At 35.5% G+C, this 22,692-nt stretch overlaps 1 protein-coding gene and 1 long non-coding RNA gene across 4 annotated transcripts in view; one reads left to right on the top strand and one right to left on the bottom strand.

Moving 5' to 3' along the window:
* LOC127969173 (ADP-ribosylhydrolase ARH1-like) overlaps positions 1 to 22,692 on the top strand; it is a 465,099-nt gene that overhangs the window by 41,249 nt on the left and 401,158 nt on the right. For 2 of the 3 annotated variants that reach the window (XM_052570950.1, XM_052570948.1), the window contains exon 4: positions 43 to 309. The exons of the other annotated variant lie outside the window; for it this stretch is intronic. In XM_052570950.1, the coding sequence (XP_052426910.1) occupies positions 43 to 309 (267 nt within the window). The remainder of the gene's footprint in view (positions 1 to 42; positions 310 to 22,692) is intronic. 3 annotated transcript variants of the gene reach the window in all.
* On the bottom strand, positions 43 to 21,512 carry LOC127969176 (uncharacterized). Its single transcript, XR_008156235.1, has 2 exons — positions 21,217 to 21,512; positions 43 to 221 (listed from the first exon to the last, which is right to left on the bottom strand). It is a non-coding gene; the product is annotated as an uncharacterized LOC127969176 (long non-coding RNA).

The raw sequence follows: 22,692 nt of genomic DNA, 5'->3' as shown, positions 1-22,692 counted from the left end.
TGGTAGTAGCATTGGCAATATCTAATCGTCTTTGTTCCAAAGATATCCTCATCCTGATCAGCTATCCTCATTGGTTGAGGTTGCTGTGGAGACTGGTAGAATGACCCATCCTCATCCAACTGGTTTCCTTGGAGCTGTGGCTTCAGCCTTGTTCACCAGTTATGCAGTCCAGCGAAGACCAATCACAACCTGGGGTCTGGGTTTATTGGAGGAGGCTTGTCCTGTCGCAAAATCATTTGTTAAGTCTGCAGGATATGCTGTTACAGAGACTGAGAGAGACTGGGACTACTTTATTGGAAAATGGAAATGGTAAGAAACTAAATTTAAGGGTTAATGCATGAAGATGAGGTTCTATTACATAATGCAAGATTGATAAATATCAGGGAGATAATATTGGACAATTTTAATCTGAATGTATGTGATGTTAGGTTAGGTTAGTAAGTGTTTATACAATTACACAATGTTAATTCTGTCAGGACTACTATCGTCAAAGATATGTGTATATATATATATATACATGTACACACATATATATATATACAAATAATTTGTAACAGGTAAGAAATGTCTACAAGTGATATGTAACACATTTACAAGTGATGGCTAGTTTACACTTTAGATTAGGGGATGTAGAAAGCTTTGTAAATGATTTATTCATGTGTTTACACATCATCTATAACAGGTGTTGAACACTTTGTAGTGTGTACTAAGTACTGACTGGTGAGGGTATAGACAGCTGTCTTCTCTAAAACACATTAACTCTTTGCACCTAATGTGAGCTTCAGTGGAAGGTAAAATCGTTTGAGAACACAGTAAAATGTAATTAGTTGACTTTACTTAGAAAAATTGAGGAAACCGATTGCCTTAAAATTTCCAAGTAAAGTATTGTATACATTTTTAGTTGGTACAACTTAATAACATTTGTATACCAAACTTTTTAATCAAGTATACTTGAGTAACGCTGACTCAAAATCATTAGTTGTGTTAACTTCTTATTAGAGTTCACATTACTAGGAAAACATTTGGAAACTGATTGCCTTAAAAAATTGAAGTAAGCTGAACTAAAAAACTTAAGTAAAGACAAAAAGCAACACCTGACTTTAGGGAAAACATTTTTTATTATCAATTGTAAAATACAGTGTACCAAGCAATCATTTAGACACTCCTAAATATAAAAGTTTTTACTTTAATCACAAAAAGCACATCTCTTTGTTAACAAATGTGCAGCGCAAGTGCAACCAAAATAAAAAAAAATATATGACTGATGAATGAATTTCGAATTTGACAATCTGTGACCTGAAATAAACAGAACAGTTGACCTTTTAAAAGCATCAACGTTAGATTAATGCAGGACAATGTATTATACTTCCAAAAAAAAATAATAACCTTGCAGTGTAAAAATATTTTAAGTCTGTGACAAAAAGCTTACACAAAGTCTGTGCAACAAGCTTAAAGGTATAGTAAAGGGATAGCCCAAAACTGAAAATTCTGTCATAATTTACTCTCCCACATCTCATACCAAACCTGTAAGTTTGGATTGTCTTTGAAACACACATGAAAATATTTTAAATTAGCCCTGAGCATTTTATGTCCCTCTATTAAAAGTCCAGGTAACCAAAACTAAAAAAAGATCCAAAAAGATTATCAAGATGCCTTTGTGACTTGTTTTAAGACTAAACCCTTTCTCTTACAGTTTTGGAAAGAGATGAGGGAGTGTAAATAATGACAGAACGTTCAGTTTTGGACGGACTGTCACTTTAAAACAATCTGAAAAAGCCTTCACTTACATGAGCAGCATGTTTTTAAGGGACTGTAGTTTTGGTTTCAGGGATTTGTGTCCCAGAGAAAGAAACACTCTTTGAATAAAATCAAGTGTGTTCTTGAGCTGTGGAAGGTCCTCCAAATTGAGCGCATATATCAGCCCAAAAAGTAGCCACATGGCATCCGGGAGGTTTTCAATATTGTCCATCACAATGGCTCCTTCGAGGATAATTGCGGTGTGTGAATCCTCTAAATGCAGTGCTTGTGAAGAATCCTGGCTGCCTTCTGTTATCAGTCAGAATCCCGATGGAAATCTGGGGTATGTCACAATCACAGTCCTAATAAAAAAAATTAAAAAAAAAGAACAGCAATATTAAAATTCTGGTTACATTAGAAATAGTAAATCTCACAAATGTACATGTATCTTAAAGAATCAGGACCATCACTTTCTGTTTAACATACAACTAACAGAGATAAACAATGGTTAAAATATTGTGTGAAAATTAGACATTGTAAAACACAATGAACAGTACAATGACGGCAGAACATACACAAGAAAATGTACAATTACATTTAAAAAGTTTTGTGTCTGGTCTGTTTCTGGGACTGAATGCCTATTTGTGATGTATGTGTGGGGGATTAGAGTTTAGAATGAAATATACAAAGAATGGTACTTGCCAATGTTGCAAAAAAAGGCAGAGGTTTCTTCTCCAAGAAGGAGAGGAAGTCCACGAAGAACTGCTGTGCGATTAGCAGTGATGTCAGTGCCCTGGAAAAAGAAGTTAAAATTAGTCAGAAAGAAACCCATTTTAAAATGAAGTGATGACAGTGCCCTGAATAAAAAAACTTACATAGAATGAAGTTTTACAGAATTTAGTTTAAGAAAGAAGCAATGACAAACTTACCTTCAACTTAATTTGATCAAAAAACTCTGAAAGCCTTTTTCCAACTGCCCCTTTTTTGGTTTAAAAATGTTCAGAAATCGAGCTGTATGTTGATCAAGTGCTGTGAAAAAATCTTGCTTGAGGTTTTTGCTTGTGATGCGAACAAACTCTGCATTGATCTGTAAAAGGAAAAAGAACAATGCTTTATCTATTAGGCTTTTGGTTACTCTGTTAAAGGGATATTTGAAAATTGCCACAATTACTCTCATGGTGTCCCAAATGTAACAGATATTCTTCAGATAAACGCAAATATGTATATTTAGAAAAAGAGAGTTAATATATGGTCATATGGATTGATCAATGTATATATGCTTTTAAGAGCTTTCACATTCTTCACACTCAGAGATGGACGACTTTAAGAATTTGTATCTGAAGAAATTCATATAAATCTGGAATGGCATGAGGGTTAGTAAATGTTGTGTTAGGTTGTGTGATTTAATTGTTACTTACTTGTCATTCTGTGAAGAGTGATGGCCATCTTTGAAGAGTCTCTTTTACTGGAGACTCAATCTCAACAATCTCCTTTCTCCTCAAGGAAAAAGTGGAATGTAAAAGTGGAAAAAACATAACCATTATTTTATCATTGTTAATAAAAAAAAATAGGAACAAAGATACACATTATATAATATGCAAATTAAAATACTACATAGGCTTGAGTGTATACATTATAACTTTATTCTTATTAAAGTTACTCTATTTAAGTTCTTCACTGAGAACCTACTCACACAAAAAAAAAAAAACCTTAAAAATGTTCCTTGATTGAAAGGATGGACCTAACAATTAGAGACTTGCAATGCTAGACTCATTTAATTTCGAACACAATCCAACACAATCCAAGAATTTGATTAAAATAAAAATGCATCCAATGTTCATGTGTAGCACTAGTTAATTTAATATGATTATTACACGATTAATTATGTATACAAAGCAATTCAGACATTAAAAATAAGTAAATCAAGCACTGCCTCACCTTTGCTCTTCACCAGAAATAATGGCATTCCGTTTCCGTTTCAAATCGGCTCCACCTACTGGTAGCACTGCGCATGACCAATCTAACATTTTCATATTTATATTATAATATTTAATATTTATACATAATATTTTGAGTTTATTAACTTTCCGTGCTAAAAAGTTGTCCTTACTTTATTAAACTTAGTAAGGTCAACAAACTTATTCAAAATAAGTTAGATTCACTTAATTTTATTAGTAAGATCATCAGTTACATTTTACAGTGAAATTCACTTCATCACTAGATCCACACACTCCACACAGAACACAAGTCTGTGCCGATGAGTGAAAGGATTTAACACAAGCCACTGGAATATCCTGACTAAGGCATTAATACATTTTTGACATTTATATTTTGACAGAAATACTCCAATGATTTAACAGTGATAAATAATCAACTAATAACTTATAAACCATCTATTAATGATCAGTTTTATTTATTTCATGATTTAAACTTTTGTTAAGATAACTCACAACACATTTGTAAATCATTAGCATACCACTCATTAATCATTTATAGTTATGTTTTGTAAATGATTCATTCATCATTAACTAATAACTTATAAGTGACTTATAACTGAATTAATAAAACATTACTAAAATGATATTTTATTACTTATTAATAATTTATAAAAGTATATTCATGTTTTGTAAATTATTAGTTCATCATAAACTAATAATTTATAAATAACAGAACGTTATTATAAAGTGTTACCCAGAGATTGTCGGTATCCAATGGGATAGCTTGGAATGTCTACTTTTAAACAAACCCATTTACTGAAAAAGCCAACTTACAGATCTACTATTTAATCTTATTATTAAGTTAGCTTGAGAAAGCCAACTTACTGATATTCTATTTAAACGTATTATGTTGGCTTGGCAACATAATACGTCTTCTTTTTCTTATTATTTTTCTGACAGGAAATTCTGAACGCTACTCCTCCTAGGGCTTTAAAGCCAAAAGCCCCAAACTCGGCAGACACCTGCGGGATAGAGCGGTGCTGGTTGCTATATCTTTTCAGACTGATCAGACTTAAAGTTTTTTTTAAATTAATTTTTAAATGTCAAAATACATTACCCATAGACTTACATTATCTGAGAAAAATTGCGCCCCTAGTTGCAATACCCGAGATTAAGGGAGGAGTCGGGTTTCGTTTCACTTTTAAACCTGTTAAAAATACCAAGTAAATAATACAATTTCCCTCAAACTGACAAGCTAAACCAACATATCTGATTATTACAGGGGTCAGGGCTCATTAATAATTGATTTCTGGGCAGAGAGCAGTCAGAAAGATGAGAGAAGAATCACTGCTGCTGTCTCCACGGAGCTCACAACGAGCGAATTCATTCTTATTTAAGACCTTTTAAAAAGGCGATTGCACGCAATCCACACGTTAGAACACACCAAGAGCTAAATTCAGATGTTTCTGAACTGTTTAAAGTAATAACATGATATATTCGCGGCAGCCAAATGTCCGCGAGCTCGCGATGTATTTCTCTGAACACTTGAAGAGAATTTACAGCCTGTCACATTAAAACACTGCAGCGAAACGGCACAAAACAATTAGAAGAATATATTATACACATGAAAATGAGTGTTTATATGTGATTGTGAGATTTTATCTGTCAGGCTGAACCTCACATCAATTGCTATCCATTGTCACAAAATGGTAAAGTCATTTATATATATTTTTTTAAGAGCTTCTTAAAATAAATATTCCTGCGAATGCACACAATCCACCCATTAGAACACACTAAGAAAAATCCAGGGGTTTTTGAGCCGTGTATGTGTGCAAAATGCAATATTTGACATCGCGAAGGGAAAAAAAAGTCACATGACAGCCGCGTTTGGGGCGAGATCAGACAAATAAATAGGCTACACATTTCATTCACTCTGACAAGCTAAATCAACATATGCTATTATTACCGGGTCAGATATCTCATTTATAAATTATGTCTCTGACCAAAGAACAGAGAGAAAGACGAGAGAGAAATGAGCACTTCATCAGCATTTTTTACGAGATTCCAAAAATAATATCACAGCACTAATCCACCCATTAGAACACAACAAGAGCAGAATTCAGGTGTTTTTGATATGTTTATGTGTGCAAAATGACATATAATTTGACAGCGTGATACAGCTTATGAATACTGGAAGGAAAAAAGTCACGACAGCCTTTTAACTCTGGAGTCGATTAACGCATATACGCGTTTTGAGTCACTTTCTGCTGATAACCCTGACAATTACTTAAATTACATTTTCAGTTTTAATCGTACAGATAAGAGCAATACATCAATCGAATCTGTAAAGGGTCCACTTTTTTGTATAAAAACATAATAACAACAAAACTTTGTGCACTTATAAAATAAAGATAACAAACAAGGTGTGCTGTCTCCAGCCTTGGTCTGCCCTGATCTTCATTTACAAACACGTCATTAAAATGAACTTTAACTCCATGAATACTCAACGAAGAGACATGAGATATATATCTATAGCAAGCTTGACATGTCTACTTTTAAACCAAACAAGTGCTGCCAAACAAATATTCTGTGATAAAGTTATCCATATCAAAACAACGCAATGTCCTTTTTTCACGTCTAATGTGTATGGAAGGCCAAGAGGGTCAAATACACGTGAATTTTAATGCGTCAACAACACGTTAAATAAGTGTATTTCATGCGTAGACAACACGTATTTAATATTATTTATTTATTGGCGCTGCACAACATGGTAAAGTCATTTATATATTTTTTTAAGAGCTTCTTAAAATAATATATTACTCCGATATTATATCCAATATTATTTAACGCTTTAAATATACACGTTAATTTCAACGTGTCTCTGTAAAGGGTCTACTTTTTTTTGGATACAAACATAATAACAACAAAACTTTGGCCAAGATGGCCAAGCCAACATCAAAGTTAGTTCACTAACTTTTAATTCTAGTTTTTATTATTATTATTCTTCTGAGACAGAATTCCAAAGGTATCTCCTCCTAGGGCTTTTAAGGCACAAGCCCCAAACTCGGCAGACACCTGCGGGATATAGCGATACTGGTTGCTATATCTTTTCAGAGTGATCAGACTTAGTTTTTTTTATTTATTAATTTTTAAATGTAAAAATACATTACCCATAGACTTACATTGTCTGAGAAAAATTGCGCCCCTACAGTTGCAATGAGATTTAGGGGAGGAGTCGGGTTTCGTTTCACTTTTAAACCAGTTAAAAATACAAGTAAATAATACAATTTCCCTCAAACTGACAAGCTAAACCAACATATCTGATTATTACTGGGGTCAGGGCTCATTAGTAATTTATTTCTGGGCAGAGAGCACAGTCAGAAAGACGAGAGAAGAATCAGCTGCTGCTCAGCTCAGGCTGTCTCCACGGAGCTCATAACGAGCGAATTCATTCTTATTTAAGACCTTTTAAAAAAAAAGGCGATTGCACGCAATCCACACGTTGGAACACACCAAGAGCTAAATTCAGATGTTTCTGAACTGTTTAAAGTAAAAACAGGATATATTCGCGGCAGCCAAATGTCCGCGAGCTCGCGATGTATTTCTCTGAACACTTGAAGTCCACATGACAGCCGCGTTTCGGGGCGAGATCAGACAAATAAATAGGCTACACATTTCATTCACACTGACTAGCTAAACCAACATATGTTATTATTACCAGGTCAGATCTCATTTATAAATTATGTCTCTGGCCAAAGAACACCGAGAAAGACGAGAGAGAATCGAGCGCTTCATCAGCAGAGCTTCTTAAAATAATATCACAGCAAATACACTAATCCACGCATTAGAACACAACAAGAGCAGAATTCAGGTGTTTTTGAGCTGTTTATGTGTGCAAAATGAAAAATAATTTGACAGCGTGATACAGCTTATGAATACTGGAAGGAAAAAAAGTCACGACAGCCTTTTAACTCTGGAGTCGATTAACGCATACGCGTTTTGAGTCACTTTCTCCTGATAACACCGAAATTTACTTAAATTACACTTTCAGTTTTAATCGTACAGATAAGAGCAATACATCAATCGAATCTGTAAAGGGTCTACTTTTTTTGGATACAAACAAAATAACAACAAAACTTTGTGCACTTATAAAATAAAGATAACAAACAAGGTGTGCTGTCTCCAGCCTTGGTCTGCGCTGATCTTAATTTACAAACACATCATTAAAATGAACTGTAACTCCATGAATACTCAACGAAGAGACATGAGAGATATATCTATAGAAAGCTTGACATGTCTACTTTTAAACTAAACAAGTGCTCCCGAACAAATAATCTGTGATAAAGTAATCCATATCAAAACAACGCAATGTCCTTTTTTTACGTCTCCCTCATTATATCTAATGTGTATGGAAGGCCAAGAGGGTCAAATACACGTGAATTTTAACGCGTCAACAACACGTTAAATACGTGTATTTCATGCGTAGACAACATGTATTTAATATTATTTATTTATCGGCGCTGCACAACATGGTAAAGTCATTTATATATATTTTTAAGAGCTTCTTAAAATACTATATTACTCCGATATTATATCCAATATTATTTGTTAAATACGTGTTGTTTACACGTGAAAAATCAGCAAGTATTTAACTTGTATTTCACGTGTGAAATACACATGAAGTACACCTAAAAAATCAGTTTGTAGAGGTCAATGTCATTGGCTGCTGAGGACTTGGGTCAAACCACTTCTGTGAGCTTAGAGGGGTGTACCATTCATAGACAGGCAACCACCATTAAACATGCTATAGATTAGCTTATTCAGCCTTATTATTTAGTCTTTTTTCTTTTCTGTTTTGTATAGCCTATAGAAATAATATATTTAAGTTTCAGTTTTATGAAATATTTATTTTATAATAAATATTAATTAAAATGTTGTGTTGATAGTATAAAGTTTATAAAAGTTACAGTATTTTGTAATGAAACAGGACTTTTTGTTTAGCTCTTGACTCGCCAAATGTGTGATAACTTAAAATATGTTGTCAGTACTATTAAAATAAGATTAAATTGAATGGTATTTAGGAAATTATGGTTTTTGCATGACTTATTTCACATTCAGCTAGACAACCCTGTCGTAGCTGTTATCATAGCCTAGGCTTTTTATTTTAAAAGAAAACAGCAAGGGACCATGGAAAAAGACTGTCGCAGGTGTATTTTTTATGGTATTATTTTTATTTTTATTTTTTTGCAGCGGGGCAACTCAAGAATGCTGGGCACACAAGTACTGTGGCTCTTTTTCCCCATGGCCAAGATGGCCAAGCCAACATCAAAGTTAGTTCACTAACTTTTAATTCTAGTTTTTATTATTATTTTTTTTATTATTATTTTTCTGAGACTAAATTCCAAACGTATCTCCTCCTAGGGCTTTAAAGCCACAAGCCCCAAACTCGGGGCAATTAATTAATTGTTAAATGTAAAAATACATTACCCATAGACTTACATTGTCTGAGAAAAATTGCGCCCCCTACAGTTGCAATACCTGGGAGAGAAGGGAGCTCATTCTTAGGTTTAGTTTCACTTTTAAATTGGTTCAAAATAAAAGTAAATAATACAATTTCCCTCAAACTGACAAGCTAAACCAACATATCTGATTATTACAGGGGTCGGGGCTCATTAATAATTGATTTCTGGGCAGAGAGCAGTCAGAAAGACGAAAGAATCACTGCTGGTCAGCTCAGGCATTGTCTCCACGGAGCTCACAACGAGCAAATTTATTCTTATTAAAGACCTTTTAAAAATAAAATATTATGGAGATTGCACGCAATCCACCCATTAGAACACACCAAGAGCTAAATTTAGATGTTTCTGAACTGTTTAAAGTAATAACATGATATATTCGCGGCAGCCAACTGCCCGTGAGCTCACAATTTATTCTCTGAACACTGAAGAATTTACTGCCTTTTACATTAAAACACTGCAGTGAAATGGCACAAAACAATTAGAAGAATATATTATACACATGAAAATGAGTGTTTATATGTGTTTGTGGGATTTTCTCTGTCAGGCTGAACGTCACATCGATTGCTCAGCGCTGCATAACATGGTTAAGTCATTTATATATTTTTTTAAGAGCTTCTTAAAATAAAACATTACTCTGAATGCACACAGTCCACCCATTAGAACACAACAAAAGCAAAATCCAGGGATTTTTGAGCCTCATCTGTTCAAAGACTTGAAAATGTTTTAATAAGAATAAATATTCATAATTTTTTTATAAACTTTCATAAAACCCAATATAGTAATTATGCAAAAACGATCATCTCCTAAATACCATTAAATTCAGGGCCGGCGCTAGCCATTTGGGTGCCCTAAGCACAAATGCTTGGCGGTGCCCCCCCCCCCCCCCCCCTCGCCAACCAACCACCCACCAACCAAAGAAATTACTACCATTCAGAATTTCTTAGTTAGGTTCTCTTTACTTCCAAAATAACTGCTGCAAATGAATAATTGGAACTGAACAGAAAGTTAAAAGTAGAAATTACTCAACAAAGGGACTACATCTCTATAAAGAGACCATTCTGCTATTCTATAGAACTATATTAAACATTTTCACTACCATCAGTTGTCAGAGGCCCTACAGAGGCACACACCTACATTTCCTAGCTGCAAAATCAGCTATCAGCAGTGTTGGGAACGTTACTTTAAAAAAGTAATTAGTTATAGTTACTCACTACTTGTTCCAAAAAGTAACTGAGTTAGTAACTGAATTACTCTATAATAAAAGTAACTCGTTACCAGGGAAAGTAACTATTTGCGTTACTGTAAAAAAAAAAAAAAAAAAAAAAAAGATTTAAAAAAAAGTTGATACATGTCAGATAATTTTTTTTTTTTTTTTTTTGCAGTTTTCACAAGTCATTTTAAATGAGCACTGTAAAAAATTGTCCTGTAAATTAACGGTAGTATACTGGCAGCAGGGTTTCCAGCAGTGTACCGTAATTTTACAGTTTTATTACCGTTTTCTGAATTACAGCTTTTTTGTAAATTAACGGTAATATACTGGCAGCAGGGTTTCCAGCAGTGTACTGTAATTTTACAGTTTCCAGAATTACAGCTTTTCTGTAAATTAACGGTAATATACTGGCAGCAGGGTTTCCAGCTGTGTACCGTTATTTAACAGTTTTCTGAATTACAGCTTTTTTTGTAAATTAACAGTAATATACTGGCAGCAGGGTTTCCAGCGGTATACCATAATTTTTCAGGAATCTTTTTTTTGTTTTTCTAAACCGTAGAACTGGCCATTTTGCCAATCATTAACTTTATTAAAAATATCTGTATTTTAACAAATTCACAAACTGGCATTTCATTTATACTAAAAAGTGGCAGCAAATAGACAGAAAAGAGAAGACCAAGGGGGTATTTCTTATAGAACACTATTTATTTAAGTGCCCAACCAATAATTCAAATGCTTTCTCAAAAAAAATAAAAAATAAAATAAGCAATCAAAATGGAAGAATCAGTCTTTGTATGTGTTAGAGAAAGATGAGATGAAGAGAGAAGAAAATTAACCAATTTACAAAACAGACAATGTGCAAAATGAACCCTGCAGAAGTCTGTGGACATATTAAAACTAATTTAAGTTGACCATATAAAACACAAAACAAGCAGCCATTTTAGGTCTAGCTTTGTGCTATGAGTATGACAATGCATGGGCATGGCCTTGGAGTGTACGTTCCCCTAAAAACAGCCTTTAAGAAATGGCAAACAACTTCTGAAGAAGAATCTTATTTTGGTGTAATAAGTCAAAACCTGGCAAGGATTTGTAGAACAGTCCAAGAACGTTTCAGAAGCATAAAACTGTCACCAACTCTGATGCAAGTGTAGCCAGGGAGAGGTGTAGTCTGAAACATAAACATCGAGAAAAATCTTTTTTAAGTTAAAATAACATCAGCAGAATTTTAATAGAACGTAACAAAAAACATGTATACTGTATAACAATCTAAAAAAATTCAGAAACTTAGGACCCTACGATTTCCACGATGTGAAAAACATGGAGGCAATCACGGAATCCAATCATGAAAACGGAATTAGGCAAATAATGTGGATTGTGACAGAATTTGTCACATTTGTGATGAATATAATAAAATAGTGTTGTACACTAACTGAAATCGCGATGTGGATTAGTGTATTAATGAATAAAAGTTACAATATTATGTTAGAAGTTGTACTGATAATTTTTGTAAAGTTATCCAAAGGATTAATTAGCTAATCAAAAAAAGGAACACTAGATTAAAGGGGGGGTGAAATGCTATTTCATGCATACTGAGTTTTTTACACTGTTAAAGAGTTGGATTCCCATGCTAAACATGGACAAAGTTTCAAAAATTAAGTTGTACGTTTGAAGGAGTATTTCTGTTCCAAAAATACCTCTTCCTGTTTGTCACAAGTTTGGGAAAGTTTTTTTCGAGTATGGCTCTGTGTGACGTTAGATGGAGCGGAATTTCCTTATATGGGTCCTGAGGGCACTTTTGCCGGAAGAGCGCACGCTCCCGTATAGCGAGGCTGAGCAGCACAGACATTTCACTGATCAGAGCGAGAGCGTCGTGAAATGTCACAAAAGGAGTGTGTTTTTGGTTGCCAGGGCAAGACAACCCTGCACAGATTACCAAAGAAAAACAGCATTAAGGGACCAGTGGATGGAGTTTATTTTTACAGAGCATCAACGGAGTTGTGCAAGTGTTTTTGTTTGTTCCCTGCATTTCGAAGATGCTTGTTTTACAAACAAGGCCCAGTTTGACGACGGATTTGCGTATCGTTTATTTCTTAAAGGGGGGGTGAAATGCTCGTTTTCACTCAATATCCTGTTAATCTTGAGTACCTATAGAGTAGTACTGCATCCTTCATAACTCCAAAAAGTCTTTAGTTTTATTATATTCATAAGAGAAAGATAGTCTGTACCGATTTTTCACGGAAAAACACGAGTGGCTGGAGGCGTGACGTGTGGGCGGAGCTAAAGAATCACAAGCGCCAGTAAGCTTTTGTTGAGAGCATTTGGAAGCTGTGACACCGTGAGGACAAAACCAACCAAAACAAACCATGGCTAACAGTCAGATTCAGCGTATATTTATGATCCAGAATCAGATCCCGAGGCTGAAACTGAACGAGAGCAGCAGCAGCAACGACTTGCTCCGAGCAGGGTTTGAACCCGCAGTTTTTGTGTAACCTGGGACTGAACAGTCGCAACAACATAGGGGTTGTAATGAGTGCGGACTGTATCCTCTTCAGGGTAGTTCTCAGTGCCACTGACGACTTTTTTTTGGGTCAAATATAGGTTTGTGGATATTTTATTTATAAAACCGTTTCTTTGCTGTAAATTATTTCATGCAATGCAATGCAAACTACAGGGACGCAACGTTAGTAACCAAAATGAGTCACATCAGTCTTTTTCAACTGACTACTTTTAAATGTTGATTTTTTTTTGTTAAACAAGTTTAAATGTGAGAAATATTCTATGTGTGTAAACTGTGAAATAAGTTGTATTAAGAACTGTATTTAATGAAAATGTATGTGTAACTTCACTTGCCTAGATGAAGTCCCATTTGAAGTCCATTCGAATTTTTTGTAGAGTGGCAACCTTTGGATTGACTGTAGTGGACTTCTTATTCACCACCTTCCCCGTCTTCTTGGAGACTACCTTGCCTCGGCAGATCTTTGAGCCTCTTTCTGGGTTTATTCCATAGAATCATCTAAGCAAAGTTGCATTAAAAATTACCGAAGTGTATAATAACCATTTTTCAAAATTCTGATTAATTAATTTGGTTTAGAATTTAGATTAATTTTGTAAAACTTTATAATAAGTATAAAGTAATAAAGCACTTATAAATCATTTGCAAACGATCTATATATATATTCTGACTCGTTTGGATTTAATGTGGATCTACATGCCTTTCTCCTATTTTCTCCGTGTCTGGCATGCGAATAAAACCACATTTGACAGTGTTTCAGATGATGAACTGAAAAAACTGAAATGGAAGAACACAAGTAGAACACAGGAGAAAGGTTGAGGTAACTAGTTTGCAAATAATTTATTACTTTACTACTGTATACTTATTATAAAGTGTTACCACAGATTCTAAGAGAGTGATAAAAACATACGCAAAAAGGAAAACACTTACCTTTGAAAAAATTCTAACGTGCAACAAGCCTCCTCTTGATACTGCAGGTTGAAGATGTAGTACACAGCAAACACTGTTGCAACTGCAGTCAAAAATGTTGACTGGACACTCACAAAAAAAAAAAAAAAAAGAAAAAAAAGAAGCAATTTTAACAATTGTGCACAACAGCAATGTTAACAATTTTATATCTCAGCCATCAGTAAATGTTTCTTCTTCATCATGTGCAATGACACACTAACCCAGCAAAATCAGATGAGGATTGGCAGGTAGATTGAGTGTCTTCTCAACATCAGATGCAGATGCTGCGACCTGTAGAGAACACACAATACACAAATGATAATATTACATAATATAATGTGGTGAAGTGGAAAGAAGAAAATTAAATACTTACATCTGCATGTGAAACCAGTCCATCTTCATGTTCCTGGAAGTGGGACATTAACGTTAGAATCTTGACAAGCAGGTGTACCATATCTTTGTTCTCATCCTGGGACATCCTCCAACTTTTCATTAAAAACACTTAAAAATATTCTGTCTACTGCTCTCTCCTCTTCCTCTCTCTCTAACTCTCTCTCTCTCTCACACACACACACACACACACTCCCTCTCTCACTCTCTCTCTCTCTCACACACACACACACACACTCTCTCTCTCTCTCACACACACACTCTCTCTCTCTCTCTCTCTCTCTCTCTCACACACACACACACACACACACACACTCTCTCTCTATCTCTCTCTCTCTCTCTCTCTCACACACACACACAAAACTGTATTTGAGGATGAGGAACAAGTTAGAATGTAGGTGAATAAAGTAACGTTTCCTCTGTGATATAGAGATTTGTGCCAATAAATCTAGTGCAAAATTAAAATGGGCTCACATACAAAGCCCACTTTATTAACAATAAGTTAGAATATATTTAGATTACACTCTAACTAGTTTTAGATACGACTTATATTGAAAGACTAATGTGTCATTTCAAAAAAAACAAACGTTTCTCACCATAACGCTAACGTTACTCTTTCCATCTATCAAGTCAAGTGCTCATGCAAAAGGCGATGAGTTTATGCTTCCTAAGTAAAATCAAGTTTACAGGCCTATTTTCGATTTCCCAATATATAAGGATAATATATAAGTTACCAACTTTATACGCACCTAACGTAGCAACATTAATGCAAAAAAACAAATCCTCCATTTTAAACTACACTGGGTTGGCGCCAATGCAAAATGTAAATATAATTGTGCAAATAAGTGTTTCAGAAAATCAGGAAAACACACTTACTTCATATCCTCGTTATCTGCAATCTGTAATCGAGATTATATTTGAGATAATATCCGTTTTATTCACTGAGACTGATGATGCTTTTCTCTGGTATCAGACGCTAACCGTTGCTCCCCTCCCCCACCGATCACGTGCTCATCTTCTACCGTTGCCGAATATGTTCAATTCATATCCAATGAAATAATCAGCGAACGCAAGTATTTTATATTTAACTATTTACAAGTTTAACATTTACAGGATTTTACACCAGGAAAGAAAACACAAACACACAAACACACACATTCACACTTAACTTTCAGGAGAAATTTGTAAAAATTGCATACATGCTAGTTCACCGTCTTGGCAATATTTGTCAAAGGTAAATTAAAATATTGTGCCCACATTAAAAAAACGCTGCAGTTTAAGATAAAAATGTATTCAGACTTTGATCTGCTTACCTGTATTAAATGAGCCTCAACTTGAGATGAAATCCATAAAACTTTGACTGAATCCATTCTCCTCCATGCGTCAGCTAGCCTTTGGTTCCCCCTCTCCCACCGATCACGTGTGCATTTACGGTAAGACACCGTAATTTTAGAAAACAGTTCAGTACTGTATATTTACGCTGTTAATATGCTGTAAATTTACAGAAATTTTTTACAGTGAGTAGAACAGACAGGTACATAACTTTCTATATTTATTGCACGTCAACAGACAGCAAGAGTTTTATCCTGCACTTCAAGTATTATCTTTGTAAGAACCCTTATGAAAATTAACCATGGTTTTACTACAAATAAAACCAAAAAACCATGGTTACTATATTTAAACCATGGTAATCAAAAATTAACCATGGTTTTGCTAAATTAACCATAGTTTAACCATGGTATTTGTAGTAAATCTGTGGTTATACAAATGGTAGTCAACACGCCAAAAAAACATGGGTTACTACAGTTTTACTACAATAAAACCATGGTTATTTTTCGTAAGGGAAAGGGTGTTTTTGGCCACTAGCTTTGTAGATGTGTGTCACACATTACATGTACACATTACATGCACGTGCTTGCCTTTGACCACAATGAATTTGAAGTAGTGCTTATATCTTCACCTTGAAAATGCCAACTTTTCATCGGATTGCTCCTGACTCGCCACCTCGCCATCTCTGCTGCGAATATCTGTGTAGCTGTTGCGTGTGTGTGTGTGTTTGGCGCCGCCGCGTGTGCCGGCATGTGTGTAAAAACACTGGCTCTGATTGGCTACCATGAAACACATGACTCTGCCTTAGCCAATCACAACCGCTTATCTCGTCATTAACCCACCTGTTCACTCGCTGTGTGAGCCAGGGGTGCGCTCGGATTGCATAGTTTATTAAATCAATGCATAGTAACGCACCGCATTTAACGTTCACTAACGTTAACGGCATTGTAACGACGGGAAAAGTAATTAGTTAGATTACCGCGTTACTGAAAAAATAACGTCGTTACCTAACGCCGTTCTTTTAAAACTAACATTTTTATTTAAAACATTGTCTTACCTGCAAGCGACGTGCGAGCATCATCCCGCTGTCTCTTCTTTTTTCTTTTTTCCGCCCCCGACTCTTGCTGCCTTTTCGAGGCCATGTCTGAGGTCGGTGTCTGCCAAATTTGACATTGATTGAGGTATAATTGAAAAGACCGGTGGGAGGTGGGGGGGGGGGGTTGCACCAGAGGGAGACTGGCACAGAGATTCACCTTCTCGACTAATTTGGTCTACGCCTATATTACTTTTGTATTGCTTTTGTATATTAACGTGCTTTTAGAAATATTTTATTTGTTATTTATACTAGTAGCCTATTGTGATGATTTTTTCACGACCCAGATTTTTTATTTATCAAGTTATCACACATTACTGAAAAAGTGACGAAGGGACACTATGATAGTTATCTATTTTCATGTTGTGCATATAATAGTACTCACAAAAGGATTCATAATTTACTTGAAAAGATACACGTCCATTGTGTAACTGCATCATCTATACAAACCATTGTGCTTGGACCCCTTATGATCGCCTTGATTTAAACCACATTGTTTCAGTCATCTTGTGTTTCGTTGCCCACAACGCAACAGTGACAGGACTGTGAAATACATACACGAGAAAAATAGGCATGACTTATTTCGCATCCAGCTAGACAACCGTGTCTATGGCTATGTTATCATAGCCTAGGCTTTTTGTTTGAAAAGAAAACAGCAAGGGACCATGGAAAACTGTTACAGGTGTATTGTTTTTATTATTTTTATTTTTATTTATTTTATTTTATTTTTTGCAGCGGGGCAGCTCAGGGATGTTGGGCACACAAGTACTGTGGCTCTTTTGCCCCATGGCCAAGCCAACTTTTAATTCTAGTTATTATTATTATTATTATTATTATTATTCTGAGCCAAATTTTAAACACTATCTCCTCCTAGAGCTTTCAAGCTAGAACCACCAAACTCGGGTCAGACCTTCAGACTCGGGTTGCTATATCTTTTCTAATTGATCCGGCTTATGGTTTTCGTAAACCAGACTACCAAAACCACCTTAAATCCCATAGACTTTCATTGAGGGGGTACAAACTTTTACAAAATAAGACTTATAATGTATTTAGGCTGTCTACTACCATAGCAAACCTTAAAAAATCTCTACTGAGAATACAGCTAAAACCAGCCTAAGCTGATTAGTTGTTTTGGCTAGTTTCCCAAGCTGGTTTTTAAGTGGTTTTGACCACTCTCACGCTGGTCTTAGCTGGGTTTTAGCTGGTTTTTACTGAATCCACTGTTTTTGTCCGGATTAGAATAGAAACATGCTAACAACATGCTAGTTACTCATTAATCAGGCTAGAAACATGCCTTTAACATGGTTTTAAAGTGATTTTGGTCACTGTCATGCTGGCCTAAGGTGGTCTTAATTGGTTTTAGCTGGTTTTCTTTACTGAATCAACTGGTTTTAGCTGGTTTAGTATAGAAAATGTAATAACATGCTAGTTACTTGTTAATCAGGCTAGAAACATGCTTTTAACATGGTTTTAATGTGGTTTTGGTCACTGTTATGCTGGCCTTAGGTGGTCTTAGCTGGTTTTCTTTACTGAATCAACTGGTTTTATCTAGATTATCATTGAAACATGCTAGTCACTTGCTAGTCATGCTAGCAACATGCTACTCACTTGCTAATCAAGCTAGAAATATGGTAGTCACTTGCTAATCATGCTAACAAAATACTAGTCACTATGCTAATCATTCTAACAACATGCTAGTAACTTTGCTAATCATGCTAACAACATGCTAATAACATGCTAGTAACTTGCTAATCATGCTAATGACATGGTAGTCACTTGCTAGTCATACTAGCAACATGCTAGTAACTTTGCTAATCATGCTAACAACATGCTAATAACATGCTAGTAACTTGCTAATCATGCTAATGACATGGTAGTCACTTGCTAGTTATACTAGCAACATGCTTGAGACATGCTAGTAATGCTAGTAACATGATAGTAACTTTGCTAATCATGCTAGAGACATACTAGCAACATGTTAATAATGATAGAAACATGCTAGCAAAATGCTAATTATGCTACTAACATGCTAGTCGCATGATAACCATGCTAGAAACATGTCAGTGACATAGTAGCAACATGCTAGAAACATGCTAGAAACATGTTAATCATGCTAGCAAAATGCTAAACATGCTAGCAACATGCTAGTCACTTGTTAATCATCCTACAAACATGCTAGTGACATGCTAGTCACTTGCTAATCATTTTAGAAAAATGCTAGCAACATGCTAATCATGCTAGAAACATGCTAGCAATATGCTAATCGTGCTAGGAACATGCTAGTTACATGCCTAGTGACATGTTAGTCACTTGCTAATCATGCTAGAAACATGTTAGCAACATGTTAATCATGCTAGAGACATGCTAGTCACTTGCTAATCATGCTACAGACATGCTAGTGACATGCTAGTAACTTGCTAATCATGCTAGCGACATGGTAGTCACTTGCTTTTAATGTTAGCAATATGTTAATCACTTAAACTTTTTTAAACTTCTTATATTTTCAAACTTTAAAATCTTTTTCAACTTTTCAAACTTTCTAAATTTTTAAAACTTTCTGGCCAGGCTTTTTCAAGCCAACTTAAAGTTTGACCACAAACTTTACTATCTATTTTAATATAACCATTTGATTATTTGAATAATGACTTAAATTAATGACTTCTAGTAACTTTAAAAATCTTATGTGGGGTCAGCTCTATTAAATATCCTCTAGACATATTTTTAAAGTTTTTAAAGTATTTATACGTGTTTGCATAAATATATGGATATGGGCTTAAATATGCTCGTAGGCACAATAAGCAAGCTTACATTCAGTACAATCTATATATTTCATTCTATCTAAATATAAATACATTTTAATCTATGTATTTTTGCACACCCTCTAAAAGTTATACCTAAGGGATACCTAATACCTAACAAATACCTAAGTGAACACCAGAGTATGAAGTTAAAGGAAACTCGCATTTAATTAAACATCAAATTAAGCAAAATGTAGGGGTGGGGGGGGGATTTGGGTATTGGTTTCCTGCGCCCCTATTTTTGAGCATTTTCTGAAAAACGACATACCCAAATAAAAATGTCTGTAGCTCTTGAACCCTATGGTGTAAATTTATAAATCTGGTATTGTCTGAAACTAGACATTTAAACCTTTATTACTCTGAAGTCATAATAACTCAGAATTAGTATAGAGTAAAACAAGGTAAAACGTACATGAAAGTGACTCACGATACGTTTGAATGAAATTCACTAAGGGAAAATGGATGGGACTTTGATGCCAAAGGCCTAAACATACCATAAACATAAAGCTGAATGTCTGACCATGTTTTGATTCAAATTTGAAGATAATACTCCCAAAAATGTATTATGAATTATATTGTTTACAATGTAAGTCACTTTGCATTCACGCTGTTAATGGCTTAATCTAAGCCGGAAATTTACATCTCGCAATCACACAATTAACTACCCTAGCTAACCCAGAACTGGTTTGTCCACTTTGCAGCCCCCAACAAAAAATGTCATTGGGTTAAAATCAAATTATAACTAAACATACACAGCTTTAGCATACATCAAAACATGTTGGAAACGTTCGTATACATTGAACATCTCCTTACAATCTTGTGTTCTGTCGCAGTTAATTCTAAATGCAATGTCATTACAATACGCTAAAACACATGTGAATAAACTTACTTTGGCCAGTACAACACTGTTTTCATCACCTGCTGTAAATGGACCCAGCCACAGCAGAAAGCCTCGTAACTTTCCAAAGACTTGTGGCTTTTAAACTCCTGCATTGTGTAGTAACTTAAACCAAAAACAATATAATTCTCAATGTCCATATGTGTGCATGGAGGTAAATGGTCCAGGTCTCTGTGCCACTTGAGAGCTTCTCCAAATACCGCTGTTTTGCGCTTGGTGTAACCTAAAAAAAAACTGTATTTCATTGTTCCTATGTTTTCCATATGTATTGTGTGAGGTACTGCAGCAGTTTTTAACGCAGCAGTAACTTCCAGGCATGGTAAAACAGTGCAGAATTGCGAGAACCTCCTCTTAACAACACATTTAAACAATCCTGTTTCGCCGCCGGTATCATTCGCTGTCGCTTTCATTCTGTTGTACTGCGGAGCTTCTGTCGCGAAAACAAATTCCTCGTATGTGTAAACATCTCTGTCAATAAAGCTCATTCTGATTCTGATTCCAACATGGCGGAGACCGTGATATCGAGGGAGGGGCTTTGTGCTATGACGACAACTTCTCATTCTCAATACACACATAAATATACATACCCAATGTTTGTAAACACGCACAAGCACACACACTCAATACTCATGCATATGCACAAACAAACAGAAACAAACACACACACACACACACACACTAAATATACATACGCACGCACAAACAAGCATAAATAAATCATGTAGCCCCTCATATTTTCCCTCTCCGTTGTAATTTTTATAATCTAATACAGCTAACATGAATCAAACGCTGCAAACACAAGATAAACATATATAAGCATTGAAGAGAACGGCGTTGAAACTCACGTGCTAATGCTATATGGCTCGCTGGCACACATCTCTCCGCGTCTTCCTGCTGCTTGTCACCGCTGCTTCTCATCACGCCACCAAAACACGATCAAACACCACAAAAACTCTTCTAAAGTCGACGTTCTTTGATGGAGAGATTCAGATGTGAGCTCTGGAGAAAATCCTCTCGCTGACAAACACCCGTGTGCTGCGCGACAGAGCGATCTGAGTACTCCAAGTACGCAAAGACAATAGCGCAGCAAACACACTAAAGTTTTGCGCACGGAGATTATTCAAACTGATTATGTAACGGTGCAAACCATACAGATTTAATCGCTGTAAATGTCCTTATGGTTGGCTAACACTTCCATCGATCAAAACTGTGCTGGCTTGGCATTGGCTAGCTTACAATAGCCAAACACGAGGTGTGGCGATTGACACCTCGCTAAACCAGTCAGTGACCCCTGGAGTGTTCTGGGCTATAACATCGCCTGTGATTGAAGGAAAGAGACGAGGGAGGGTTCATTTTACTCGGAAGATGCCATTCTATGAGAAACAAGAGCTGGAATACGATTTAGAATCGATATTTCTTTGAAAATGGATGCTATCTACAACTATAACTCAAATCGCGCATGTAAACAATGGAGGGTCTTTCGTTTTTTCCCCTATTTATTTGTTGTTTTGGATTAAAAAGTGGAATGCATCTTGAAGAGTGGACCCTTACCTTGAAATGTGTGCTGGTGTTTCTTGGAATAGTCCGAGCTGACCAGAACTATAGGCGATGAAACGTAAGTACTGCCGCGCAATTTGTACAAGTTTAAATGACCGATCCTTCAGTATTTATGTTAACCCTTTCCTCTCTGCTGTATTGATTTAAAAAACAAGCTCAGAACATGGATATTGAGTGTTTTAGCTTTCAAATGATATATAGTTTATGATAGTTTATTGAATATTTTTCTAAAACAAAGGTTATTAAATTGACAGCCACGCCCTGCCACGCCCTATCGGCCCGTGGGCGGGCCGGTGCGGGTTAAGAGGTTTTAATATACTATTGTATAAAAAATGTACTTTTAATCTCCCTACTCCACCCTATAATCTTAAACATAACCGTTTTGACAATTTACAAAGTGTAACAAGCAGATAAATGTACGTTAGTCACAATGATTTATTTAAAACATTACAAAAAGCAGTGTAAAGAACAGATCAAATGACGCGTGTGCTACATTACCAATGTTCTGACAGCAAAACAATTTTGTGTGAGTTACAGAATGAAATTAAAGTGTTTAATCACTGCAAACATTCTCCTGATCTGCATTTCCATCATTCAAAGTAGTGATATCCGATTCGCGAATGAATCGCTCAATTTAACCGGTTCTTCTTAGTGAACCGGTTGAACCAGTTCATCAAATCGAACAGAATCGTTTGATACGGTTCGCGTCTCCAGTAAGCATTAATCCACAAATTACTTAAGCTGTTAATTTTTGTAATGTAACT

The sequence above is a fragment of the Carassius gibelio genome, chromosome B12 (assembly GCF_023724105.1).
Source record: "Carassius gibelio isolate Cgi1373 ecotype wild population from Czech Republic chromosome B12, carGib1.2-hapl.c, whole genome shotgun sequence".
NCBI lineage: Eukaryota > Metazoa > Chordata > Actinopteri > Cypriniformes > Cyprinidae > Carassius > Carassius gibelio.
Note: the sequence above shows the minus strand (reverse complement) of the source record. Positions and strands in the feature narration are given on the sequence as shown.